Source organism: Equus quagga, chromosome 7, assembly GCF_021613505.1.
Source record: "Equus quagga isolate Etosha38 chromosome 7, UCLA_HA_Equagga_1.0, whole genome shotgun sequence".
Classification (NCBI taxonomy): Eukaryota; Metazoa; Chordata; class Mammalia; order Perissodactyla; family Equidae; genus Equus; species Equus quagga.
In genome coordinates, this window is record NC_060273.1 from 66,734,207 (window position 1) to 66,759,721 (window position 25,515).

Below are 25,515 nucleotides of genomic sequence, written 5' to 3' on the forward strand. Positions count from 1 at the left end.
CATTTTGGCAAGTTACTCAGTTTTCCTGGGTTTCTCTTACAATGGCATGCAGCCAAATGCAACTATAACTGAGAGAGATCTGGAAGAATTTTTAGTTGAGTCCAAATGCAACCAGTCATCAGCTGGACATGCCTGCTAACAAAGCTGACACTCTGGCTGTATGATTACCAGCCCCTTACATGCATGGCATGTTACAGCTAGCACAGCATTTACTTACATGTTGCTATAGTTAAGCCTCATGTTAATTTTGTGAGGTATTATCAACTCCATTTTCCTGAAGTCCAGAGAGGCCAAGTCCCACTGTTACATGGCTAGTGGTGGAATTAGAACTCCAAGTCTCATGATCTTTTGCCATAGGGAGATAGGGGCTAGGTTTTCATTCTAAGGAACCTGTGGCATTTAAGTAATGAGTCGTCCCTCTACCTGTTGTCTTTGCCTGTCTCCTGAGATCCTGTGTTTTTCCACGCCTGCCTTCCCCCATGACCCTTCATTCCATGGGACTGCAGACGTTTGCTTCTACTGAAGCTACTGCTCCCACCTGTCAGATCTCATCATGAACACTACATACTAATCACGTTCTCCAAGACGTGTGCTAAACCCTCCTATCTCTAGGCCTTTGCTCAAGCTCTTGCCTTTGCCAGGAAGGCTTTGCTTCAGAAGTGGGAAACTGCTGCACGTGGGCCCAGCGAGGAGGGTCTAGTAATGCCATCCTCATGGCAACTGTGGCAGGACACCCATCTCAGCCTGGCTCACAGCAACAAAACATAAAGATGCTCAGTCGACATTTGTAAAATTGAAATGGGTAGCCATGGTGGAATGCAAGTTGAAGCCAAACTTACTCCTGTTTAAAATCATTAACATCAAATTCCATCACATATAAAAATGAACATATACTCTACAGAAGATTTCAGACAAATGAAATATACTCCATCGAACATTTAATAAATTACATTCGAGTACAATTTTTTTTTTAAAAAAAAGGACAAAATTGTAACATAAGTATTCATTAAAATGGTGAACATTTAAACATTATCTGAACAGACCAAATAATACTCATTTACTTTTATGAAATGTGTGGAGAAGCTAGGAGTTTATGTATAAGGCTGAGCATTTTCAATATTCCCGGCCTAGATGAGAAAAGACTGTGTTCTCTTACTGGTGACTCAGGAAATATGATCTACTTGTGTTAGAACTGCTGGTGTGTGGAGACAAGGTTAGCACCTATGACTGGCTGGGCTCTGGAAAAGAAGCATGCTGTGCTCCCATGCTGCTCTTGGACACAGGAGTCAAAGTCTGATCTAGGGTGCAATTACATGCAGGGCGTAGAGAGGACTGCACCAAGGGGTTCACTGAGGCTGGAGGACCAAAGGGAAAGCAGTGTCCTTTGACTTTAAAATACAAATGCTCGCTGGGCCTGACTCAAGAATTAAACTATTATAACAGATCCAGTTTGGAGGACACCTTATCAAACTGCCTATAAACTCAAGCAGGGTATCAGCTCAAAAGATGCCTGTCTGGTTTCAGTTGGTAAGGAATCTATAAAAGTGTTTACATGTCTATTTTGGGTAAATTTATTTCACAAAGCTACTATTTCATTTTATAAGGACAATAAGGTTCATTAACTCACAATATAAAACAAAATTTGTAAATGAGATGACAGAACTATTTCAAATACACTTTGTTGAGTAAAGGCATTTTCACTAACTATAAAATCTAGTGAGACAAAGGTTAATTACTCCACAATTATTGTCAAAAGACTTTTAGACTGTAGTTTAAGTTCAAAAGGTTAAGGATTTTACAAAAAGATAATATGAGACTATTAATTATATATGAAAGGTATTTGATTAGACACAGAAAATATTAGTAAGTTTAGTTTTCTTCCTTTTGAAAATTAGCTTCAGAAAGTAATAGCAACTTCACTTAAATTTTGACCTACTTTAATTCCTTATCAATGGCACCATAACTTGGAATATTCAAAGTAATCCAGTTACTTTGGCCACCAAATTAAGCCACCATTATGTTTCTAAAATAATCTATCCAGGATACACTGGAGTAGCCTATACTTGTTATATAGTATTGTATTAACTTATAGATTTTTTCCAATATTTCCTATGTTTTTCCGAAGTCCTGTCTCCCAGGACTTTGCTCATTAAATACGTCTACCTTAAAGTTCTAAACACTCATGTCCATTATGAGAACATGGGGGGTAAATCTATTCTCTTTAATGTGACGAGCTACATTCGAAGAAATGACCTCAAACCTGCTATATTGGGACAGGGCTGGAGGTACTATCTGAAGATATGAGCGATGTTCAGGGGGCAGACTACAGACAAGGGATTTAAAAAATTTTTAATTTCTCAAGAGAAACATTCTGGGAAGGGAAAAAGTGTTCTAAATCTAGGGTATGTTCAAGAGCCCTTGCTCTCATAGCCAAATGCATGAGAACAGTTTTTCTTAAAGAAATATAGGTCTATGAGCCAAGACAAGCTTTGGCTAAATGACTGGCAGCTTTTGTTTGGCTCTGGAGGTTTCCATGGAAACAGCCTGAGAGACAGAAAAGGGAGCATTATCATCTTTATCCGTAATGCCATCTGACAAAACTGCACACTGATTCATTCATGCTATCCACAGCAGATGTATTACTTTTGATAAGCCTGGACAAAGGAAGGCACGAGCTCTATCTGACCACACTTTGAATTTCTTACCTTCCTCCATTTGAAACCTTAAATAAAAATCCCGATAGAACCTCCTCTGAACATTCCCCCCAGGAACCTCCAGTTAAAGTAATGCTTCAATAATCAGAAGCCAAATGAAGACACGTGAAGCATCAAGTGGCGCTCCACTGCCAAGTTCTTAAAATTATATGACACCAAGCATCCTGGAGCTGAAGAAATTATTCTGAAAGAGTGTTTACAATTCCATTATATCAGCTCTCAGCCAGGCAAGAAATATTTTCTTAAGTGTTTATTACACACAGTTAAATCAGGTGGCATCACCCATAATTTTTCTCCCTCTTTACGACTAGATTTGTAAGTGTGTGTATATGCATCTATATATCTGTATCTATATCTATATACTTAATATAGTAACACACACCACACACCGTTATCTAATCTTATTTCAGGTAGTGCTTCTCAGAAATGACACAAAAGCAGCCCTATCTCAGATTTCTATATCTGAAGTACACAAAAATAAAAACCGCAACAATAAAATATAAACAAAACAAACAAGATAAGGAGGCATGCAACCTTTAGCACCATATTTAAGACCACAGAGGGCAAGGATATTGACAGAGGTCTGAAGAGCAATCCAGCTCTGGGTTTCCCTCAGATTTGGGAATGGGATCACAAACACTGAACCCTCTTGGAGAGTCCAGTACTTTTAAAAAGGGAAAGCCTGAGAAATTCTATTAACAGAAATGTCAAAATCCATGATTTACCAGAGACAGATGATTTGACATCATTTCTTATTCTACTTATTCTCAAAGTACTGAAGACATTATTCCTTAGGAACAAACTGCTCACTTTTGGAGATCAGATGGGAAATCACTGCCAGCTCAATGAACTACATGATGCCTCAGTAAGTTGAAAACACATGATATATCCCCCAAAAGGACAAATTTACTCGTGAAAAGTAGTTTACTAATGTGCAGTTAGCTCCCTGCTATCTGTATAATACAGACAGGGGCTATACTGAGAAGATTCAACCTAGCACATACAATTGCACGCTCCACAAGGCCAAACACATGAAAAACACCCACACCGCTATGCATCATGGCATTGGTCTGGGAACCTAAATCACGGAATAAAGTCTTGGCTTGGTCCTTACCATAAAAAGGGACTAAAAGTCTAGGGAAGGGTTTATTTAGAGATGTGCTGAAGATTTTGGTGGTTTAAAGGTGACAGGTAAGAAGTTATAGGGCTAGAAATGACTTTAGATACAGCTAATGCAAATCCCTCATCTTATTGGTGGGAACACTGAGGCCCTCATAAGTGTCAGCCCTAACCAATGGAAGAACCGTGACTGGAAGAGAAGCCATGGAACTCTTAGTGCAGTACTTTCCCCACTATGTTTACCTCTCAGGCTCCTTCAAATCTTAATATGTATCATTTACTCAAGCTTGAGGAAAATGACTGAAAAATAATCAGATAGGGAAAACGCTGAAGTTTTACAAAGATTTTGGCAATAATTCATGTTCCAATGTGCTTAATATTAACAAGGGGAAAACCACAGTCATCTTTTGGTGAAATGCTATTTTCTACACGAAACAGGTTCCTTTTCTGCGAGTTGTTTTCGTAGGTACTGGGATAGCTCACAGCTGGCAGCTTTCATACGCCCCATCTTTATAGTTAGAGTTCAATTCGGCAGATCCTATATCATCAGGCGAACTGAACTGACTGCTGGCTTGAGAATCTGTATCAATACTTTTGGTCTCTGATTGAAGGTGGACCGAAACTTGAACTGCTATCTCCTGGCCTTGTTCATTCAGAGAACCGTCATCCGAATCTCCTCCCGGTGAATTACTCCGGCCCAGCTCTGGGTTAATGACATAGATACCACCTTGAGCATTCAAGGCAGGTCTCTCTTTAATTCTTTCTCCTATGTCATCAGGGTCATCCACTCGCACAGCCTCAAACATCTCCTCAACAAAGGCCCGACAGTTTAGAATAAGGGGCGGAAGAGGCACGCTTCTCGCCAGTTCTTCAATATAACGAGCAAACTCCATGGTCTTAAATTGTGTGACTTTGGCGAGCTCCAAGGTCTTGGCTGAGGTGATGATGGGGATGCGTTTTGCAATCTCAAAGGCCTTCTGAAGTTTCTCAGCCCCTTCAGTTCTGAAGAATTCATTGATAGCCTTCTCAGTCTTACGAAGATGGCTGCTCATCATGCACAGCCGTGTGACATTTAAGATGAGAGTGATCGTAAAGGCAATCAGGCAAACAATCATGTAGTAGACACTCATGTCTCCCGAGGTGAAGATAACACGCAGGGTGACAGAGTAGGAGGCACGAGTTGGAGAGATGACAAAACATGTATAGAGCCCACGGTCATCAAAGGCTACGTTGGTGATATTCAGGAAGTTATCAGAAACCAACCATTTTCCACCTGATAACCCAACAGAAATAAAATATGACAGCATAAAGATTATTATTACTAAATACGCCAACTGCCTTGTCAATATTCTGCCTCTTTGTAAGAATATGTTAACTCATCCATTATATTCTGCTATTTGTTTAAATAATGTAAGAAAGGGTACACTTTTATGACCAGAGTTGGAATTTAAATAGCCTGGAACTTAGGAAATCAAGATCTTCCTTCTTAACACTAATGATTATCATAGCTACATTTCACTGCTAGATGTAACAAGCTTTTCAGAGAGATAAGTATGTCTACATAATGTAAATGAATTAAAAAAATGTTTATATGTCTCTACCTATACTTTTTCATATACTAGAAGGATATGCCTCAGAAATAGAAAACAATGGGGGAATGGCCAGGTGGCGTAGCGGTTAAGTTCGCACACTCTGCTTTGGTGGCCCCAGGGTTTGCGGGTTCGGATCCTGGGCATGGACCTACACACTGCTCATCAAGCCATGCTGTGGCGGCATTCCATGTACAAAATAGAGGAAAATTGGCGTAGATGTTAGCTCAGTGACAATCTTCCTAAGCAAAAAGAGGAAGACTAGCAACAGATGTTAGCTCAGGGCCAATCTTCCTCACCAAAGGGAAAAAAAAAATAAAACAATGGTTATTTCCGGAGTAATGGTTTATGAGTAATTTTTATTTTCTTCTTTTTATTTAACTGTGTTTGTTTGCTTTTGGTAATGAATTATATAATAAGAGACAAAAGTTATTAAAAAAACGCTACCAATTTAATGCATTTGTTCAATTACTAACTGGCTAATCTGGCATGCTTTGCATATGTTAATTTGTTTTGTTAGGAAAGGTTTGTTGATGATATCTTGATTTTCTGGCAAGAGTAACTGAAGTCTAAGCCAAAAGATATGTCTCACAGGTCAGGGTAAATGAACAGTTTGGTAAAGAGAATAAAGTTGCCCTTAAGATGCCTAGGCTTCTGTTGTAAAGTTAGAACATGTGCCTCTCTTCCATCCAGGAAGGTATCTTCATTCAGGGAACATGTATACTAAAGTATATGAGTATGAAGAGCAAAGCATCCTGACCACCCACTTTGATTTAACATCCTTTAATAATTTGGCTCTGCCCGCACAACTCTCACATTTGTGGTAAATTCTGAGTGTACTCTGTGCATTAACTATGAAAGCCATTCAAAGATGGAATGGATGGGCTAACCTGGCATGTAGATGTGAGCTCCAATGACTAGAAGTGGTATCCCAGAGGAGGCTGGGTACTGCTTGTTAAGCACCACCTGAGTGCCTAATCTTCAAGCTCTTTTTCATCCCTGACATTCTATGGTTCTGGATGATTTTAGCAGCACGTCAATTAGTAAGTACTCTGGACTGTGCTCATTTTTATCATCATCAAAATCTATCTAAATGCTATAGTTATATTTAAGAGCCATCACTTCACTAATGTAAAGAGGAGGAAAATATGCAGCTATGAATATAGTCATTACTCCACAAGCTTCTGTTTTATGAACTTGGAGCTAAGAAAAGGACACCCTATGAATCCCAGGTATGATGAACTATGTAGACTCTATTCATCAACCCACTGTACTAAGACCACAATCTAAACTCTCTAGCTCACTTGCTGATAATAGCTCAAGATTTATGAACCTTACACTAGACTGACATGCTCTTTAAACTCTTCTCACTTGAGATTCATAAAATTTAATACAATTTTCCAGAGCTGCTACTGAAAGCATCAATGATAGATGTTAGTGATTTTCAAAGTAAAGGCAAAATACGAAAATGAAACTGCCATTCCACTTGGCTGGTCTTATCCTCATCTAAGCTTTGTTTATGCTTACAGTCAGTCTGTCAGGATCACACTGATTGAATAATTCAAATCTCAGATGCGTTTGGTCAGGATCCTAGAACCCAAAGGAGATAAGAATCTAGTTCAGTGGGTCCAAATGCGGAACCCCAAATCATGTTGAAAATACACATTCTGGGCACAACTCTAGAGATTCTGATTCAATAAGTCTATATTCTTAAGAAGCTGATTAAAAATATTCTGTTCTGACAATTCCAACTCTTTAATTCCTAGGTGACCAGTTGCTCAATTTGTACAAGGTTAAAATGTTTAGCATATACTTTAAAAGGAAACATCATCTGTGTCCTTTTCTGTTTTCCATTTTATTATAAATAACCAAATATCTTTTATATTTCAAGAGGTTAGACTACCTCTCTAGCAAAAAAGATAATGGGGGCCTTTTCTGAAAGTGTAGCTTGTGAGGATCTCAGAATTTAATCTTTATCCCATTGATGTTTCATGGCGATTACTTTTTGAGGTGCTTTAACACAAGCAGGCTTCAAAAAGATCCTTCACAGGGGCTGTCCTGTGGCCCGAGTGGTTGAGTTTCCACATTCTGCTTCGGCGGCCTGGGGTATTGCCAGTTCGGATGCTGGGCGCTGACATGGCACTGCTCGTTGGGCCACGTTGAGGCGGCATTCCACATGCCACAACTAGAAGGACCCACAACTAAAATATACAACTATGTACTGGGGGAATTTGGGGAGAAAAAGCAGGGAAAAAAAAAGATTGGCAACAGTTGTTAGCTCAGGTGCCAATCTTAAAAAAAAATCCTTCTAGCAGAACACTAGCTAAGGAAATAGTATTCTGATTAAGATGTGTTCACAGGTCCACAAACAGCAAAATCAAATGAAAACCTGTCAAAAAGGAGATCTTGGTTGCATTACTATGTTTGTGTGATTTTTAAGACTGAGACACAAAAAATACAAGAGAAACTCTCCTGTTTTCAAGTAAATTAAGGTATAAATAGAAAAAAAATTGAGCTGGAAGGGCTCAAATAGCTCCTCCTCAGTGCCCTTCAAATACTCAGAGGGACTTAAAGTTTTATGCACAGATCTATAACCATTTTTAGAAACATCTTGGATTTCATCTAACATTTTTTAGTAACTCATTTCCAAGCAGAGATTTTTTTATTTATGACAAATTTACTTAAGTCTAGCCAAAATCCTTCTTGCAGGGCCACCACACTGTACTATTCACATTACAGTCCAGGGGAATGGTGCCCCTGGAGTTGTGCAGTACGCAGCCTGCACAGCTGAATGCAGCAAACTTGATGTAGTCTACCTTCAAAGAAGGAAACCAGCTCATTAAGAGGAGAGAAAATAGCTCACTGGCATCATGTGAACATCTCTTAAATTTATAATTATTCTTTATTTTTTTCTTCTTCTGGTTAAGTAATTATAATTATTTTGCTTTCTCTGATAGGTATATACTCCAAGCCTTTCAAAAGTTTTAACTATTCACCCTGGCACATCATCATTGAGATTTGTTGAATATGCCATAAAACCAAGACAGAAGCAACAGGAAATGAGTAACCTCGATTAATTATACCCTGGCATAGTTACCTCTGCCTTTGTCATCCAGTTGCTGTCCTTTTGAGTTGTACCAATGGACATCTTCATGGTGGTCGACTGTGAGAAGACACTCAATTGAAACACTAGCTCCCTCTTTGGCTATGATGACATCATCACCTGAGTGGGAACCTGCTGAGAGTTCAAAGCTTGAGGGAAATGATGCATTTAAAGAACTATGATTTGTTCCCAGTGGGGCCATTTGATTGAAGCCTACATCTTCCAAAACAAAAGCAGCTGGCACAGTAACACTCACCACTAAAGCGAATAAACAACAATGTGGCTTCATGGGAAAATGGGAGAAAATCTTGTTTAGATCTGGAGAAGTCAAAAGCTTCTATACTATAACAAGAGCACAGTGGGCAGTTTATTGCTTGGTATTGCAGTTTTCCAAAAAAGTGGCAGATCCAGGTATATTTCAAAGTCTTCAAGATTAAAAGATGTGAGTGGAGACCAACCTAAAAGAAAGCCAGACATAAAGTTTAACCAACAAAGACTCACAATGGGGTGAAGCTCTATGTTCTAGAAATGAATAGATGTGAAACTGATTAGAATAAATGGTGCAGACTTCAGGGAGTGAAGCAGAAAGACCACCACCTGAAGATCTTACACGGAGACGGTAGAAAGAGCACTGAACTGGGAAATGGCAGACCTCGGTTCTGGTCCTAGCTTTGCTCCTAACAAGCTGTACGACCTTGACAGGTCACATTCTCTCTGAGTTGGTTTTCTCATCTGTCAAATGAAGGACTGGATGAGACAATCTCTAAGGACTCTTCTAGTTCTGAAATGCTATGATTCTATTTCACTCTGACAAATTCTGTGCAACAGGGAGCAAATGAAGGCTAAAATATTTAGCTTAATGATCTTTTATTTCAACCTGCACCACTACCATCTGTTGTTATATCAATAATGTAAATCAATTGGTACATCATAATCATAACCATGGAGCTCAAATTTGAGTAATTCAAGCACATAGGTATATTACATATAAATAATGCAGAGCTACTCGAGGTAGTTTTTTTTTTTTGTCTTAATAATTGATGCTTCTTTATTTTTCTCTCAACAGCCATTGAAGTTGCTAGATTATATTTGGAGAAAGATTGGACATGGTCCATCGAAGTCCCTTCATACAGAAGACTGTGGCTTTTTTTTTTTTTTTTGTATTTTGTCGAGGTAGTTTTTTTAATAGTAGAAAGAAAATTGCACTCTTACATATATACATAAAGTTATTGATTTCTGAGGCTAAAGAACCTCCCTCCTGGGCAAGAATGTTAGACAAAAGAATTTTCCTTTAATAATTTCTTCATTATCAAGAGACAAAACACAGTATATTTAACAGTTTGTAAGAATACCAATTTCTAGCTCAAAGTCTGGAAAACTAGCTAAAGGAGGAATTAACATCTTAAATGTCTAGTTGGTAGAAATGGAAATATAAACTACAGGGAAAGATTGCCAGACAAATTTAAAAGAAGAGTAAAATACCATGAATAAAGTACAAAATAATATCCCAGTATAAGAGTCTATGTGATTTGATCATCTTCCTGATAACTTGATTCCTCTTAAATCACTGATTCTCAAAGAAAAATTTCAACTTCTATTTCTATAAAAGATGGGATGAAACACCCAGCTTTATTTCTTATGAGGGGCCCAAATAATTAATTTTGGAAATGACACTTATTCCCCTTTATTCTTACATGAAGGCTGCTTCATCATAGAACATAAAAAGCAATGGATCATCGTATTTTGTCATTAAACTCCTCAAAGTCAGAATTACAGTAAGTTGTAAATGTTATTTAATTTTCATTAGCCCTTGAAAGAATGGTTGAATGATAATAATTTTCTATATCTTTCAAATTTAAGGATGGACAATTCAGAGTAAAACAAAGGACTTCACTCTTTGCTGTTATAAGAGATTGAACACATGTTTATTTCCATTTCTTCCTAAATCCCACTAAAATGACAAAGAAACAAAGAACTTGGGCATTGGACGGGATTTTAGACATGATCTGATCTAATCCGTTCACTTCACAGTGACGTGCTCCTTTAGATTATACTATAAGTTAGTAGGGAAATCCTGGTCTCTCTTTATTAGGAGGGAGTGGTATGTGGAAAGAATGGAAATAACATTTATTAAATGACTGCCATAAACCAGGCACTGTGCTAGGGGCTTGACATGTGTGAGCTCCCAAGTTCTTTTTCACAATAAGATACACAACAATCAGAGAATGTGATTTTTGTGCTTTATTCTAGACTAGTGATTCTCAACGGTGACAGGAAATGAGTGGCTGAAAAAGGGCTCCAGGTTTTCCCCAGGACTTCAATAAAGAGTTCCTGGGGCTTCATCCAAGTCAGCATTTTGCAAATTTCATTCATTTCTTCTACTGTCATGATTTTCTTTTTGCTATATCTGTGTACTAAATTATTATCATTTATATGTTTTCTTTAAATGAACTCATTATTTTACTTTCATATATCTATTTTAAAAGGAAAGTCTAAGTCATATCTGTGGATAAAAGTACAGTTGTACCTCAGTATTCAAGGGGAATTGGTTCCAGGACCTGCTGCGGATACCAAAATCTGTGGATGCTCAAGTCCCTTAGTTGGCCTTCTGCATCCACAGGCTCCACATCCACAGATATGGAGGGACAACTGTAACTGTACACAAAAGCACAATGAAAACGAAACAATGTTATTAACTTCCAGAGATACCACCATCTGCTAAAGGTTCTGAGCTTGGGGCCTGTTCTCTGTGTAGGGAAAACAAAAATAAAAACAAACAAAACAAACCAACCACCCACAACTCCACTTTACTCTAATACCAACTCACTTCTTATCCTGGCCACCCCTTTCTCTCCACTCTTCCCATCACTGAGTTTAGAACCATTGTTTTAGACTAGAAGCATACATTTTCATCTATTCATCACTATCTAGTGAGCACCTACTACGTGCCAACCTACTGTACTACAGACACTGTCTCTGCCTTCATGGAGCTCAGTCTGGCAGAGGACATAGACACTAACTGAACACATGGAAAATATGCTAAATGCTATCCCAGGGGAAGTACAGATGCTACAGGAGCACCCAACATGCGGAGCTGACCTCATCGCAGGAAGCCTCCCTGAGGTAGGAAGGTTTGCAACAGGACCTGAGGGACAAACAGGAATTGCGAATGGGAGAGAACTATTCTAGGTAAAGAGAGGAGACAGGGAAAAAGCAGAGGGATCACTGGTTAGAAGGTGTTCAGGAAAAATGGTTACAAGTTATGGTGATGAGAAGTGGTGGCCAGAGAGTGCTGGGTCCCATTCTGGAATCTGGTGGGGAGTAGTCTGGGCCAACAGCAAAACTGAAGGTGGACTTCGGGAACTGGAGTGGGAGACTGAAGTGAGTGAAGGAGACACTTGTCCAAGATGAGGAGATCAAAGAACTGAGAGGCTAAAGGGTAGGGTGGATCACCTGTGGGGACGGTGTTGTCTCCCTCGGATCAAGGTAGCTAGGGTAGAATACACCGGAAATAGAAAAGATGGTCTCACGCTCCTTGCTCAGAGATGCAAGAGCTTTGGGGGAATGAACAGCCTCCACTTGAGAAGCTGTGGGGCAGCAGTGACCTGGCAGTGTTATTGCTGTGTGGAACCCCTTCTTCATGCAGTTTCCCTGAGCCTCCTCTCAAGGTTCGGCAATTCCTCCCACATGGATCCAGAGTACACCCAGAGGCAGGGTGGGTTTTCCCTGACCCCGCTAGCCCTCACCATTACACTACTCACCTGGTTCTGGTATATGCTGCTCTGTACTGCAACACAATCCACACCATCTTATCTATGAGCCCCTTAAGCACAGGGACTATATTTTTTATTGCTATACTTCATAACTAGCACATGCTCAATAAATATTTACTGATGGAGATTAGTTTAAATTTGATAGAATATTTGATGGATCTTTGTAAAGAATGTTACGCAAGAGCCGGCCCGGTAGAGCAGTGGTTAAGTTCACACGTTCTGCTTCTCAGCGGCCCGGGGTTTGCCGGTTCGGATCCCGGGTGCGGACATGGCACCGCTTGGCACGCCATGCTGTGGTAGGCATCCCATGTATAAAGTAGAGGAAGATGGGCACGATGTTAGCTCAGGGCCAGGCTTCCTCAGCAAAAAGAGGAGGACTGGCAGTAGTTAGCTCAGGGCTAATCTTCCTCAAAACAAAACAAAACAAAAGAATGTTATGCAACAGGGATCATAATTATTTAAGCCGACATGCATTTACTAGCACTTATATTCTGAGACAAAGAGAGCCAATGCTAATAATCTCAAAAGACCTTAGAAGGGGCTGGCCCAGTGGCATAGTGGTTAGGTTCGCATGCTCTGCTTCGGCAGCCTGGGGTTTGCTGGTTTGGATCCTGGGTGCAGACCTATGTGCTGCTTATCAAGCCATGCTGTGGCAGGCATCCCACATATAAATAGGGGAAGATTGGCATGGATGTTAGCTCAGGGCCAATCTTGCTCAGCAAAAAGAGGAGGATTGGCAGCAGATGTTAGTTCAGGGCTAATCTTGCTCAAAAAAAAAAAAAGAATTTAGAGGTGCAATGCCTAAAGACACTCCTTGAACCAACCCCCAAGTCTTCACTTATTATCTTGTCCTGGAAGGAATAAAAGACTACCAAACCCAGAGTTTCCAAACCAGGTTGAATATCACAATCATCTAGAGAGCTTGTTAAAATTATAGATTCCTGGGTCCCACCCTAGACCTAGTGAATAAGAACCTCTGGGTTTGGTCCTTAGAATTTATGGTTTTTAATTATCTCCCCGGGTGATTCAGAAGCAGAGGGTCCACGGGTTAGAATCTGGAGACCACTAATATACTTTCTCATTTCCTCTACAACAGCCCTGCCTAATGGTGCTGCAGACTGAACACTTCCAACAAGAGAGAACTATCACATTCCACTCTGGATTTAGATTACCCTGATAAAGGCAGGGAGGTTCAGAGTACAGATTGGAGCCAGATTTCCTAGATTTGAATCCTGGCTCTGACTCTAACCAGCCTTGCAACTTCTACAATTGACAATCTCTCTGTGCCTCAGTCCCCTCACCTCCAAAACAGGGAAAATAACAGTACCTATTCTCATACGACTTTTGCGAGGTCTGAATGAGATAGTGTATATAAAATATATATAGTTCACACGTTCTGCTGAATCACTGAATAAGCTCTAGTTACTCTAGTTATTGTTATTGTTGACTGTTCTTTCAGATATTGTGCTAAAATCCACACTTGACAGTAAAACCATTATTTAAGATAAATGAAACACATTTACTCAGAATACCATGCAACCATTTAAAAATCTTGGAAGGGGGAAGGGGAAACACCATTACGTAATTTCAATCTTTAATTTTAAATTTCACATTTTCTTTTTCTCATTGCAAATAAATATTTTGCAATAACATGGACTAAGGAGGCATTGTAAACTGACCTTGCAGCCCAACCATGATATGTTGCATTGTTTTTATGTGGCCTGAGTTTGTGGTAGAGAACCTTTGCTGTGATCTGTATAGCTTATGTTTCCCTTTTTTGAGCCCTGCCTCTATCTTCTCAGGCCCAGGAGGAAGTCAATCCACTGGGTGACTAATCAGAAGCTTTGTTTTGAGACACTGTGGGTTAGGGCCATTTGAGGAAGAGAAGGCATATAGTGGGCTGAGGCAGTCAGGTTTGGGCCACATACAGAGAGAAGCAGAAAGAAAGGACAACAGGGATGGAGAAGGCAAAGGGAGAATGGTTAAGAGAGGTGAGAGGGGATGGGGAAGAGAGGTAAGAGGAGCAGAGGGGAAGAGAAAGAGGGACTGACACAGGCTGCTCTGGTTCCTGACAGTATTCTACTTCCTGGCTCCAATACGACTTTCTGTTTTTAGAGAAATAAACATATTTATTCAATTTTATTCAGAATTAAAATCACAGAAATGAAGACTGAATGTGCAAACAAGAAAGGAAATGGAGAGATGGTTAGCTAGGAGAAAAAAGATTAAGTTCAGCAAAACTGCTGGAACTGTGGCTGTGGCTCCCAGCAATCCTCATCACGGATCTCCAACTCTTCCCCTCCTTATACACTGCAGTGTGTGACACAAGTTGCCCATGTGGCCAAGATTTGTGGTTCCTGTTCTGTTCAGACAGAGCCATTCGCCTCTACTAGAAGTTTAAAGAAACGTACAAGACAGTGTCTAGAAAAATACTATGAATACCCTTAAACTGCCCTTAGGTCAAAGGTGGCAGAAATAGCCTGGTATACTGATTTTACACCAGGAGAGCAACAGGTCCCATAACATCCTTATATGTCCAGTCAATAAAGGCAGGCTCAGCCTGGGTACTTTATACTCAGACCATGGGTATCCCAAACACAAAGGACTTCTAGTCCAAGTTACTAAGAGACACACCCATTTGCAGATAAGAGGCTGCTGAGTAGTTGAGAGGTAAAACACTGGCAAAGGTACGGGTCCAAGAAGGTGACAGCAGCAGAAAAGAGAGCGAGGGAATAAATTACCCTTTGGATTACGATACCGTTGACTTATCTCCTCATACTAAATTTCCTTTTACTTAAGTCAGCATGAATTGGTTTGTGCTACTTGCAAGAAAAACTATATCGACTATGACCATTCTACTCATTTTGGAGTAATGATTTTAAAATAGCTCAGCTAAGTCAGGGGCCCATTATGCGCAAGATGGAGTGCTGGGTACTGCAAGAGATGCTCAGGTGAATTAGGATACTGTCTCAGACACTCAGAAATTTACAAACTAGCCTAGAAGGCAGGGGCAGAAACAGCTAACCATATACAAGACAGTGTGAGAAGGACTGAACACAAGTATAATTGTGGTGGGAACACAAAAGAGAAAGAGGACTTTATGAATTTAAGGAATACCAGCCCTGGTAGTCTAGTGGTTAAGATTTGGTGCTGTCACCACCATGGCCTAGGTTTAATTTCTGGTCAGGGAACCACACTATCCTTCTGTCGCACTGTGGCAGCTGTGTGTTGCTGAGATGCTGAAAGCTATGCCGCCAGTATTTCACATACCAGCAGGGTCACCCATGGTCGACAGATTTCGGCTGAGCTTCCAGACTAGAAAGACTAGGAAGAAGGATCTGGCCACCCACTTCTGAAACAACTGGCTATGAAAACCCTATGTAGCAGTGCAGCATTGTCTGTTATAGCAGGTGAGCGGATGGCGCAAAAGACCAGGCAGGGTTCCACTCTGCTGTACACAGGCTCACTAGGAGTTGGAATTGACTCGACGGCACTAACAACAAAAAAATTCACTTGTAAGTTTGAGACTTCCCATAATAATATCATGCCTGCTCATCTCAATGCAGCAGCTGACATTTGGAGGCTAAGAAGAGTTCAAAAAGGAAAATCAAAGTGCCACCTTTCTGTAAACAGTTAGAAAGGGCTATGCTATGTTTGTGGGTGAAGCTACTGGGTAGAATTTTTTAATATCTTTCTTCAGCATTAATAAGAATAATAGAAAACTGTGATACTCAAGTTTAATCCAACTCCTTTTTCATCTTTTAGATATTGTAAAATGTAAGCTTTTCTAGGATCATGAATAATCAGAAATGCAGAAGATTTTACCCTATAGAACCATTCTGAATAGTGGCTACATTATTAAGAAAAAAAAAGAACGAAAAAAGAAAAGTGTCTAAGCTGTCATTCCTAACAGATTGCCTTGTTGCTGTTCCTGCCAACTTCTGAGAAAAGAAATATTTCCATTCTGTTCCAATTCTCAACACAAGTAAATAAGGAAGTAATGTAGCTGATTTCCGTTCTCGTGGCTCAATATTAAGTTGGCTGAGGAAACTGCTGTTAGCTGAAATAGTTCTGGGATAACTCAGAGGCAGGAAAACAGTAATACCCAGATGGTAATGGTTTTAGCTCCAGTATACTGGGAGATTAATGCTTCACTCTCCATAATCAAATGTGTTCTAGGTGTATTTGCAGCTCATCCGCTCTTCTCTGCCTGCACTGTTACACTTGAAAAATGAAGTCCCCCTGAGCCTGGCACATGAATGGTCAAGGTGGCATGCTGAATTGGCACGGGGGAGAAAAAGCAAAGGAAAAGCAGATTGTTAGTACTCTTCTATCATTTGCAAAGTACAAACATAAAGCTGTTCTGCTTATATCCCTATAATACTCAGATTATAGGGATCTGAAACATAAAAAGGTTAGTAATATTCAAACAGAAATTCCCACTTTTGAAAGCCATTTTCTGAAAAGTTTCTAACTGAAATAGCCCTTATGCTCCTAATAGTATCTTGGAGCCATTACATACCTCATAACCCTCAGCTCAAACTTCAACATATTTTCTGGCACACTGAGAAACAACTTCTGTATTTGTTGGAGTTTTGCTTTAAACCAGAATTATTTGTTATACCTGTGACTTCTTTTTTGCATTTGCTGAAGCTACTGGATGTGAATGACAAAGACATCGATGTAACTTAGATTTATGATCTCCTTAACCCAATTTTTTTTTTCTGTAAAGTCTGAAACCCGCCCCCCCCCCCCCAACCCAGTGTCTCAAACTCAGTATTAACTAAAACAGAACTCCCCACTCTCACCCTCAGATTTACTTGCCCAGCACATACATAGCTTGGAAGATAACCACACCGTCTGTTATAACCAGCATTGTCTGTTATAGCAGGTGAGCGGATTCTACAATTCTTTTTGTCATGCAAGGTCAAAGTTGTAAGATCATCATGGCTCTATGGTTAGAAGCATGGACTTGAGTTAGAGTGCCTGATCCTAACCCTAGGTGAAGCTGTGAGCTCCCGAGGCCTTAGTTTTTACTTCTATTGAATAAAGTTATTAACAGTAATGATCTCATAGGGTAGTTGTGAGTGTGGGGGATCAGAATTGGCCACACGAAAATATGTCTCTTGGGTCATAGCAAACACTTGTTTAACAAATATTTGCATTTCCCATCTCCATGTGAATTGCTTTCCTCCCCTCTGAAGACCCAAACCACTAACCCTAACATCCTCCTTTGTCTGTAGCTGAAGATGGTGTTTAAGGTGGTGGTTTTGGCCATCTGGAGAGTTGCTCAGTATTCTTGGGTTTCTCCCATGTGTACATGTTATTAAACTTTGTTTGATTTTCTCCTGTTATTCTGTCTCACGTCAATTTAATTCTTAGACCAGGCAGAAGGACCTGGAGAGTAGAGGAACTGTCTTCCTCCCCTACGTGAGCATCAGATGAACTAATGAGGGTACATTGTAAATACATGCTGTTGTTATTATTATTCCACTTCCTAGATGTTTTTCAATTAAGTCCTACTGTCCCTACCCTAGGTCACAGTCCTGTTGCCTTACCTGGGTACTGCACTATCCTTTTAATTTCTAAATGGGTCTCCTTAACTCTGACCACACCCCTTTAATATCCCAAACACTGCTCCTCTCAGAATTGGTCCTGAACACAAACCCAAGAAAGCCAAGGTGATTTTAAAATCTATTGGTGATTTTTCACTGCCTATGGGATAAGCTTCAAATTCTAGTCTGGCATTTGTAATTTTCCAGGAACAGATTCAGGTGGTAGAACAGAAGTAGCTAGATGGATCCCAGCAGTGCCTGGATGCATAATAATTGTTTGTTGAAGAAATGAATGGATTCAGAAGTCTGGTCTTTAGTTACGCCTCTGTCACTAATTAGCTATGATCTCTAGTGGTCTTAGTTTCCTCATCCACAGGCTGTTTATCATTATCATTCCTTTCTTTGTTTAAATCCTATAATCTTCCCAGCTCCTCTGTCATGGCTCAAAGCCTTAACTATACTTGTTTCACTCTCCATTCTCTCCAAATAACTTTTCACTTTAAAACTCTGGCTCTAGTTGTTCCTTTTGTTTGAAACTTCCTGCCCCTTCCCACCAATATCTTCCTGTGGAAATTCCACCAACATCCAACTCGAATTTTACCCTGCTCAAGAAGCCTTCTCACCTAAAATCTCATCTCTACTCTCTTAATTTTGGAACAATTTCTTTTGCTCTGTCAGGACCCTAGCACACTGAGAGTACTCGACTCTAAAACTTAACAGTTTTCCTCCTTTGTCAGTTATCTATCTGTTCAAAAAATGAAGCTAACAGATGACACAGTCTAAAAACTTTCTTAGTCCGTTGAATAGGAATGGATTTAACATTTTGAATTCAGATACTCATCAACTTGGTAGTCAGAAAGGTACCTGCTACAAACTGTTTATTGACTTTCCAGAGTCTCAGGCTCTGGAAACTGTTAATGGAGATATTTGAAGATATGGAAATACCACCTTTTCGACTTTAGTGGGCAAAACACTCTAGAGTAAATTTGATCTATAACTGTTTTTCTCAAACTACAATTTTAAACCACTAACATCAAACTAATCTGCGGTGCTTCTTAAAGATGCAGATTTCTTGGCCCCACTCAGACTTACTGATTTGGCATCTCTAAGGGTGAGCCCTGGGTATCTGCATTTTTACTGTGCATATAGTTTTAATGACTTACAAATACAGCTCGCATTTCTTTTGATTGTCATAATATCGTAATTTAGCGATTCTCACAGTGTGGTACAGAGTCCTCTGGGGATCCCTGAGACTTTTTCAAAACGATTGTCATAATAATGCTAGGACATTATTTGCCTTTTTCACTCTCATTCTCACACAATATGGTGCAATTTCCCAGGGGCCACATGAAGGATATCACAAAAGAATGAATGCAGAAGGAGATACGAGACTCTAGCTGTTTTCTATTAAGCCAGATATTAAAGAAATTTGCAAAAATGTAAAATAATGCCATTCTTCTCAACAACTATTTATTTATTTATTTATTTATTTATTTGAGGAAGATTAGCCCTGAGCTAACTACTGCCAGTCCTCCTCTTTTTGCGGAGGAAGCCCGGCCCTGAGCTAACATCCGTGCCCATCTTCCACAGCATGGTGTGCCAAGTGGTGCCATGTTCACACCTGGGATCCCAACCGGCGAACCCTGGGCCGCAGAGAAGCGGAATGTGCGAACTTAACCACTGCGCCACCAGGCCGGCCCCAAATTTTTTGTTTTAGAAAATATTCTTCATAGAAATCCTATGTATGTTAACATGTAATGAGTTTATCATTTTAAGTAAATTAATAACTTTTTTAAAGTTCTGTTTTGATATGGTAACTATTGATAGCTATAACACAAACACAACTCTTTGACGTTCTCAATAAGTTTTAAAAGTGTAAAGGGATCCTAAGACCCCAAAATTTGAGAACTGCCGCTGTATTTATTATTAGCAGCATTTTAAAGATAAGATTAGGACACAGTTAAGTGGCTTACCAAGATTCCACAGTTAAACCCCAAATTCTATGCACTTTCCATTACAGGAGAAAATTAGAGGAAATTACCTCTTTTATACTTATACAGCTTTCTGGAATACGCATTTTTAAGAAGCTCCCAGGTGACACTGATGCCCCTAAATTTAGAGAACCACCATCAAAAGCAAAAGAAACTATCTGAAGGGTTTTAGGAAGTGACAATTATTATACATAGACATTAAAGATGATAATTCTGAAGGCATTAAATGGAGTTGGAAGACTTGGATTCTCAAAAGGACAAGTCCCTACACCTCTCTGGGACTCAGTTTTTCACATCTGTACAATGATCATATCTCTAACGCCTTTTTGGCTGTCAGTCTGGGTTTCAGGCACTCCCACTGCTCAAGGACAACTGAAGATATGCATCTTCCTGATAAGGGGTCAGGAATTATCTTAAAGGCATAAATTAGAGCATGTCACTCTTCTGCACAGAAACTTTCCATGGTTTTTCTATTGCTCTCCAAATAAAAGTCAAACTCCTTGTCCTGGCTCACAGACCCTACAAGATCTGGCCTGTTTAAGTCTGGCCTCATCTTCCTCTTTTTGCTGCAGCCACAGCGGCCTTTTTTTCTTTTCCTTCACTTTGCATAGTTTGTTCCCACTACAAAGCCTTTGCACTTGCTATTCCTTCTGCCTCGAATGCAATCTCCAGATCTTCACACTGCTTCCTCCCTCTCTTCGTTCCGTCACATTATCCTGTTTAATTTTCTTCAGAGCACTCACTACCATCTTAGGCAACGGTTGTTTGTTGACTTGTTTCTGGTCGGCCTTGCTCACCAGAATGTCAACTACTTGGGAGCTGGGCCACAGTCGGCTTGTAAACCACTGTGTCCCAGGCGCCTAGGGTTGCGCCGGGTAGGTACTTGGCGCTCAGTAAACGGACGATGGCCGAGCTCCTGCAGCCCAGGCCAGGCCTTAAAAAGGGCTGCGGACATTCCAGCTTTCTTCACGTCGGACCCCGACCCACCGGCTCGAAGCTATGCCTCGGCACCCCCAGTACCTCCCTCGCAGCGACCCCGACCAAGCCCTCACTCACCAGACCGGCAGCGGGCTCCTTCCTGCCGGAGCGGCGGCTTGACCCGGAAGTGCTCTGGGGCAGCCGAGGCGGCCTCCTCACTGAAGGAGTACTTCCGGGACAGTAGGAGCGGCTCGGCGGCGGCGGCGACGGCGGCGGCGGTGGTGGTGAGAGGGCAGCACGGTTGCGTGGGGGACTTCCCGGGAGGAGGCGGCGGGGCGCGGGGCGCGGGCTCCCGGGGTCGGCCCCGGCAGCCCAGGTCTCTGGGGAGGGGGAGGAGGTGGCCTGGGGCTGAGGCGTCGGCCCGCGCGACTGGACGCGGAGCCTGTGACAGCGCTCTGGTTGCTGGAGCGCTACGTTTGCGTGAGGAGTTGTCGTTGTCAGCATCGGAGAATTTAGGAGCGCATGTTCACCCCGGAGCGCGGGTTTAGGGCCTGCGCTTGTGTGCGGAAAGAAGCGAGAGCGCGTGCTTGTCTTGAGACGGCCGTATTAGTAACGATAGTCATGACACAGACGCCCAGTAGCTCACGTCCTTACTGACAGCTGCTGTTCCCTAGGGGAGGTTCTGTGCCAGGCTCTGCTCCAAGCCCCCCGTCTGGTTCGCGTCGTTGAATCTGTGTAGGAACCCCGTCACGTAGGCATCACCAGCCCCGTCTCACAGGCGAGGACACGGAGACGCAGATGGTGAACTCGCTTCCTCGCAGTTGCTGTAGCACGGAGTTGGAAGAAAGTCAGCCTAACTCCAGAGCCCGTGCTCTGAGCTTCTAAGCTAAACTGCCTTCCGTTTTGGTGCTGTGGCTGGAAGTTTCCAAAGAAAATAGGGAGAAGTGTATATGTGTATTTGTGTGTGTGTGAGTGTATGCATTTTTATTTTAAATTTGTGACTCAGTCATTTAGTTTTACTTGTAATGTTCTAGTTCTTGGAGTCTTTCTCCTCCAATTATGAAAATAACACATACTGCATACTTGGCAAACTTACAAAGACATTAAATAGTGCAATTCCATTTACCTGATATTTATCCCTTTTTTTTCCCCTTTCCTGCTAGATTATTAATCCATTGAGAACAGGGATGGTACAGCCATTCTAATAACGAAAGTGATGATAATGATGGCAATGATAATATAAACAGGGACCACTACAAAAAACTCTTCCCACCATCAGACATTCTAGATGCTCATTAGATCTTTGTTGCATGAATGAAAGGTTAGAGATAAGCAGTCTTTCATATTTTGGAGTATGTCCTTACTCCACATATAACTCCATGTTATATGTATGTTACATATGCTATATATAGTATGCTATATATAAAGTATATATATTATGTATTATAACTTGGAGAGAGCATAAGTGAAGAGTGAAATGATAGTGCAAAGAAGTACATATCTATTCAACTGCACAAAACATTGATTGAACTTTGTGCAAGAACTGTGTAGTCTTTTTCTGTTACACAGGACCTTGGAGTAAGTGGGACAGAAATTCTCTTAAATTAATTCTCAGCCTCCAGATCTTGGTACAGAGTGGACACTCAAAAAATGTTTGCAAGTGAATAAATGAGTATTTCAGAGTTGGTTTGTATGTTTTTGGGTAGTTGTATTTGGGGTTTTCTTCCTGTGTGTTTTGGGAATATATAATGTATGTATATCCTATACCCATATGATCTAGGCTCTATGCTGTTGTGTAAGTCTACCTTTCTAGCTTTATACCTCCCTTCCCTTCTTCTCCCTGCCATATTAACTACTCCTGGTATCTGTCCATATTCCATGCTGTTAAACTTCAGGCCTTTAAGCTTTCCCGTGTTGTTTCACACCTTGAATTCTGTCATTGGCATCTTCATCTATCAAAATCCTAAGTGCCCTTTAAGGCAGGTATTGCAAGCATAAATGCCTACAGGTGGTAATCAGGTAACATAAATGAGTCAAATGGATTTGGGTGGAATTGTGGGGAATTAGAGAGCACTACCCAGCCTAAAAAGGCCCAGCAACTATTTGGTGCAAGCTAGTTATTACCAAGTGAAATGTGGGCCCAGTGTTGCCAGATCTTTCAATTTTACAAGGGAAGTTGGAAATCTATAGTGTATTTGTATATGAAGTCTGATTTTTAAATGTTAGCAATTAATATAAAAAAAGTTTAAACACTGTGCAGGCCAAATAAAAACATCTGTAGGCTAGATTTGGCACTCAATTTCCCAGTTTGTGGCCACTGTTCTATGCTTATTTCAGATACTTTGTGCATGAATCTTATTCCCTTATTTTAGCAGATTTCTCCTTCCTCTCTGTTCTTTTGGCATTTTGTGTATACCTCAATTATAGTGCTGCTTCCAAGCTGCCTTAGTTGTTAACATGTCCGTCTTTCCTAGTACATTAGAAATGTTTTGATAACATGGATTGGATCTGATTCTGCACTTCGTACTTATCAATATGTCTATATGGTTAGACATACCTAAGGTCTTGGTGTGTGTGTATGTGTGTATGTGTGAGATATGTTTATTTTTCCTTTAGTAATATTTGATTATCCTGGAAACCAGCATCTGCTTTTTGTAAAAAAAGAAAAAAACCAGTAGTATCTTGGCTTTAATTGCCAGAGAGCTGTACTTCTGGAAGGAATTAAATTGGTTCACGTTACTATTCAAAAGCTGCTCTAATGTAAATCCTATCTGATGGCTCAAATTTCATAATCTTCTCCCTGAGAAATTGAGGTAGGAATGATTAATAACAGTCAATAAAAGGAAAAATTGATAAATTGGACTTCATTGAAATTAAAAACTTTTGCTCTGTGAAAGACCCTATGAAGAGCATGAAAAGATAAGCTGCAGACTAGGATAAAACATTTGCAAACCCCATATCTGACAAAGGACTTGAATCTCGAATACATAAAGAGCTCTCAAAACTCAACAGTAAAAAAAAAATCCAATTAGAAAGTGAGCAAAAGACATAAATAGATATTTCACTGAAGAGGATATACAAATGACAAATGAGCACATGAAAAGATGTTCTATATCATTAGCCATTAGAGAAGTGCAACTTTAAGCCACAGTGAGATTATCATTACATACCTATCAGAATGGCTCAGATAAAAAATAATAACACGACCTAATGATGGAGAGAATGCAGAGAAACTTGATCACTCATATGTTACTGGTAGTAATGTAAAGTGGTACAGCTACTCTGGGAAGGGGTATGACAGTCCTATAAAACTAAACAAGTACTTAACATATGACCCAGCGATTGCAGTCTTGGTCATTTATTCTAGAGGAATGAAAGCTTATGTTCCCACAAAAACTGTACATGAATGTTCATAGCTGTTTTATTCATAATAGCTCCAAACTGGACACAGCCCAGATATCCTTCAACACCCAAATGGTTAAGCAAACTGAGGTATGTCTGTACCAAGGAATACTATTCAGCAATAGAAAGAAAGAAACTACTGATGTACACAACTTGTATGGATCTTGTGGGACTTATGCTGAGTAAAAAAGTTGATCTCAAAAGGTTACATACTGTATGATTCCGTTTATATAACATCTTGAAACGACAACATTACAGAGATGGAGAACAGATCAGTGGTTGCTGTGGGCTGGAAGGAGGGTGGGACTTGGCTAAAAAAGAATAACACTAAGGATCCTTGTGATTGAACTGTTCTGTATCCTGTGTGTGGTGATGGTCGCATGAATATATACATGTGATAAAGTTTTGTAGAGCTAAATACACACGAGTACATGTAAAACTGGTGAAATCTCAATAAGGTCAGTGGATTGTTCCTACAGTTTCCTAGTTGTGATATTAAACTATAGTTATACAAATTGTTACCACTGGGGGAAGCTGGGTGAAGGGTATATAGGATCTCTTTCTATTATTTCTTATACCTGCATGTGAATCTATAATCTCAAAATAAAAAGTTTAAGCAAAGAACTTATACCAAAAAAGCCTATATAATTAAATTTTTTCTTGGGCTTTTATTTTACCAGGTGATGATCTAATCATGTCGGATGAAGATGATATTGAGACTCCAGTGTTAACTGAAGCAACCTCCATCCTTGAAGATGGGAACTGTGAGCCAGCCAAGAATCCTGAGTCTGTTGACCAAAGTGCCAAACCAGAGAGTAAATCAGAACCTGTAGCTTCCACTCGGAAAAGACCAGAGTCCAAACCTTCCAGTGACCTTGAGACTTCGGAAGTTCTCCCTGTTCAGGCATCACAGGCTGCAGGCAAAGTAGAGTATCTATTGAAACATTGAGATTAAAAAATGTTAGGGTTAAAAGGAATTTAGAATCAATACCAATTTAGGATTGTACCTATTTCTTTTCTTAGTTCTATAAATGCCTTTATAAGTAGTTGCCTTTGCTGTGTGGTGCTTAAATGTGGGTAACTTACATCTGTTGGTCAAGCAATGCATTTCTTTAGCCAAATAATATGTATTTGTTACCTATACTTTTTGCTAATAATTAGATACCTTGTTATACACTTATTTTCCTCTAATTTTTCCATTTTCCTTTGCCTTTTGTTTTTCTGCCAACTGGGAAAAATAGGAGACAGTTTCTAAAGATGTACCCCAGAGCGGATGGGGCTATTGGGGCAGCTGGGGCAAGTCCTTACTCTCCTCAGCCTCAGCTACAGTAGCTACAGTAGGTAAGGTCAT

General features: G+C 40.3%; 2 protein-coding genes across 8 annotated transcripts in view; one reads left to right on the forward strand and one right to left on the reverse strand.

Annotated features, from left to right (window-relative positions):
- Positions 1-921: 921 nt before the first annotated feature.
- MFAP3 (microfibril associated protein 3) lies at positions 922-20,941 on the reverse strand. Of its 3 annotated transcripts, none has more exons than XM_046667626.1 (4): positions 20,901-20,938; positions 11,053-11,180; positions 8,520-8,983; positions 922-5,106 (listed from the first exon to the last, which is right to left on the reverse strand). In XM_046667626.1, the coding sequence occupies exons 3-4, from the start codon at positions 8,812-8,814 to the stop codon at positions 4,313-4,315; spliced, it is 1,089 nt and encodes a 362-aa protein (XP_046523582.1). In that variant the 5' UTR covers positions 8,815-8,983; positions 11,053-11,180; positions 20,901-20,938; the 3' UTR covers positions 922-4,312. The 3 variants fall into 3 exon arrangements, with proteins under 3 accessions (XP_046523582.1, XP_046523580.1, XP_046523581.1); XM_046667624.1 differs by lacking the exon at positions 20,901-20,938 and adding an exon at positions 12,287-12,471; XM_046667625.1 differs by lacking the exon at positions 11,053-11,180 and having other exon boundaries at positions 20,901-20,941.
- A 53-nt stretch (positions 20,942-20,994) lies between these two features.
- Positions 20,995-25,515, forward strand: part of FAM114A2 (family with sequence similarity 114 member A2) — a 34,402-nt gene continuing 29,881 nt past the window's right edge. The window contains exons 1-3 of one of the 5 annotated variants that reach the window (XM_046668057.1): positions 20,995-21,046; positions 24,845-25,089; positions 25,406-25,505. In XM_046668057.1, coding sequence (XP_046524013.1) covers positions 24,859-25,089; positions 25,406-25,505 — 331 coding nt within the window. In that variant the 5' untranslated portion in view covers positions 20,995-21,046; positions 24,845-24,858. Of the gene's footprint in view, positions 21,063-22,061; positions 22,084-24,189; positions 24,255-24,844; positions 25,090-25,405; positions 25,506-25,515 lie in introns of those variants that run through there. The other 4 variants (XM_046668061.1, XM_046668060.1, XM_046668056.1 and 1 more) reach the window with 4 other exon arrangements.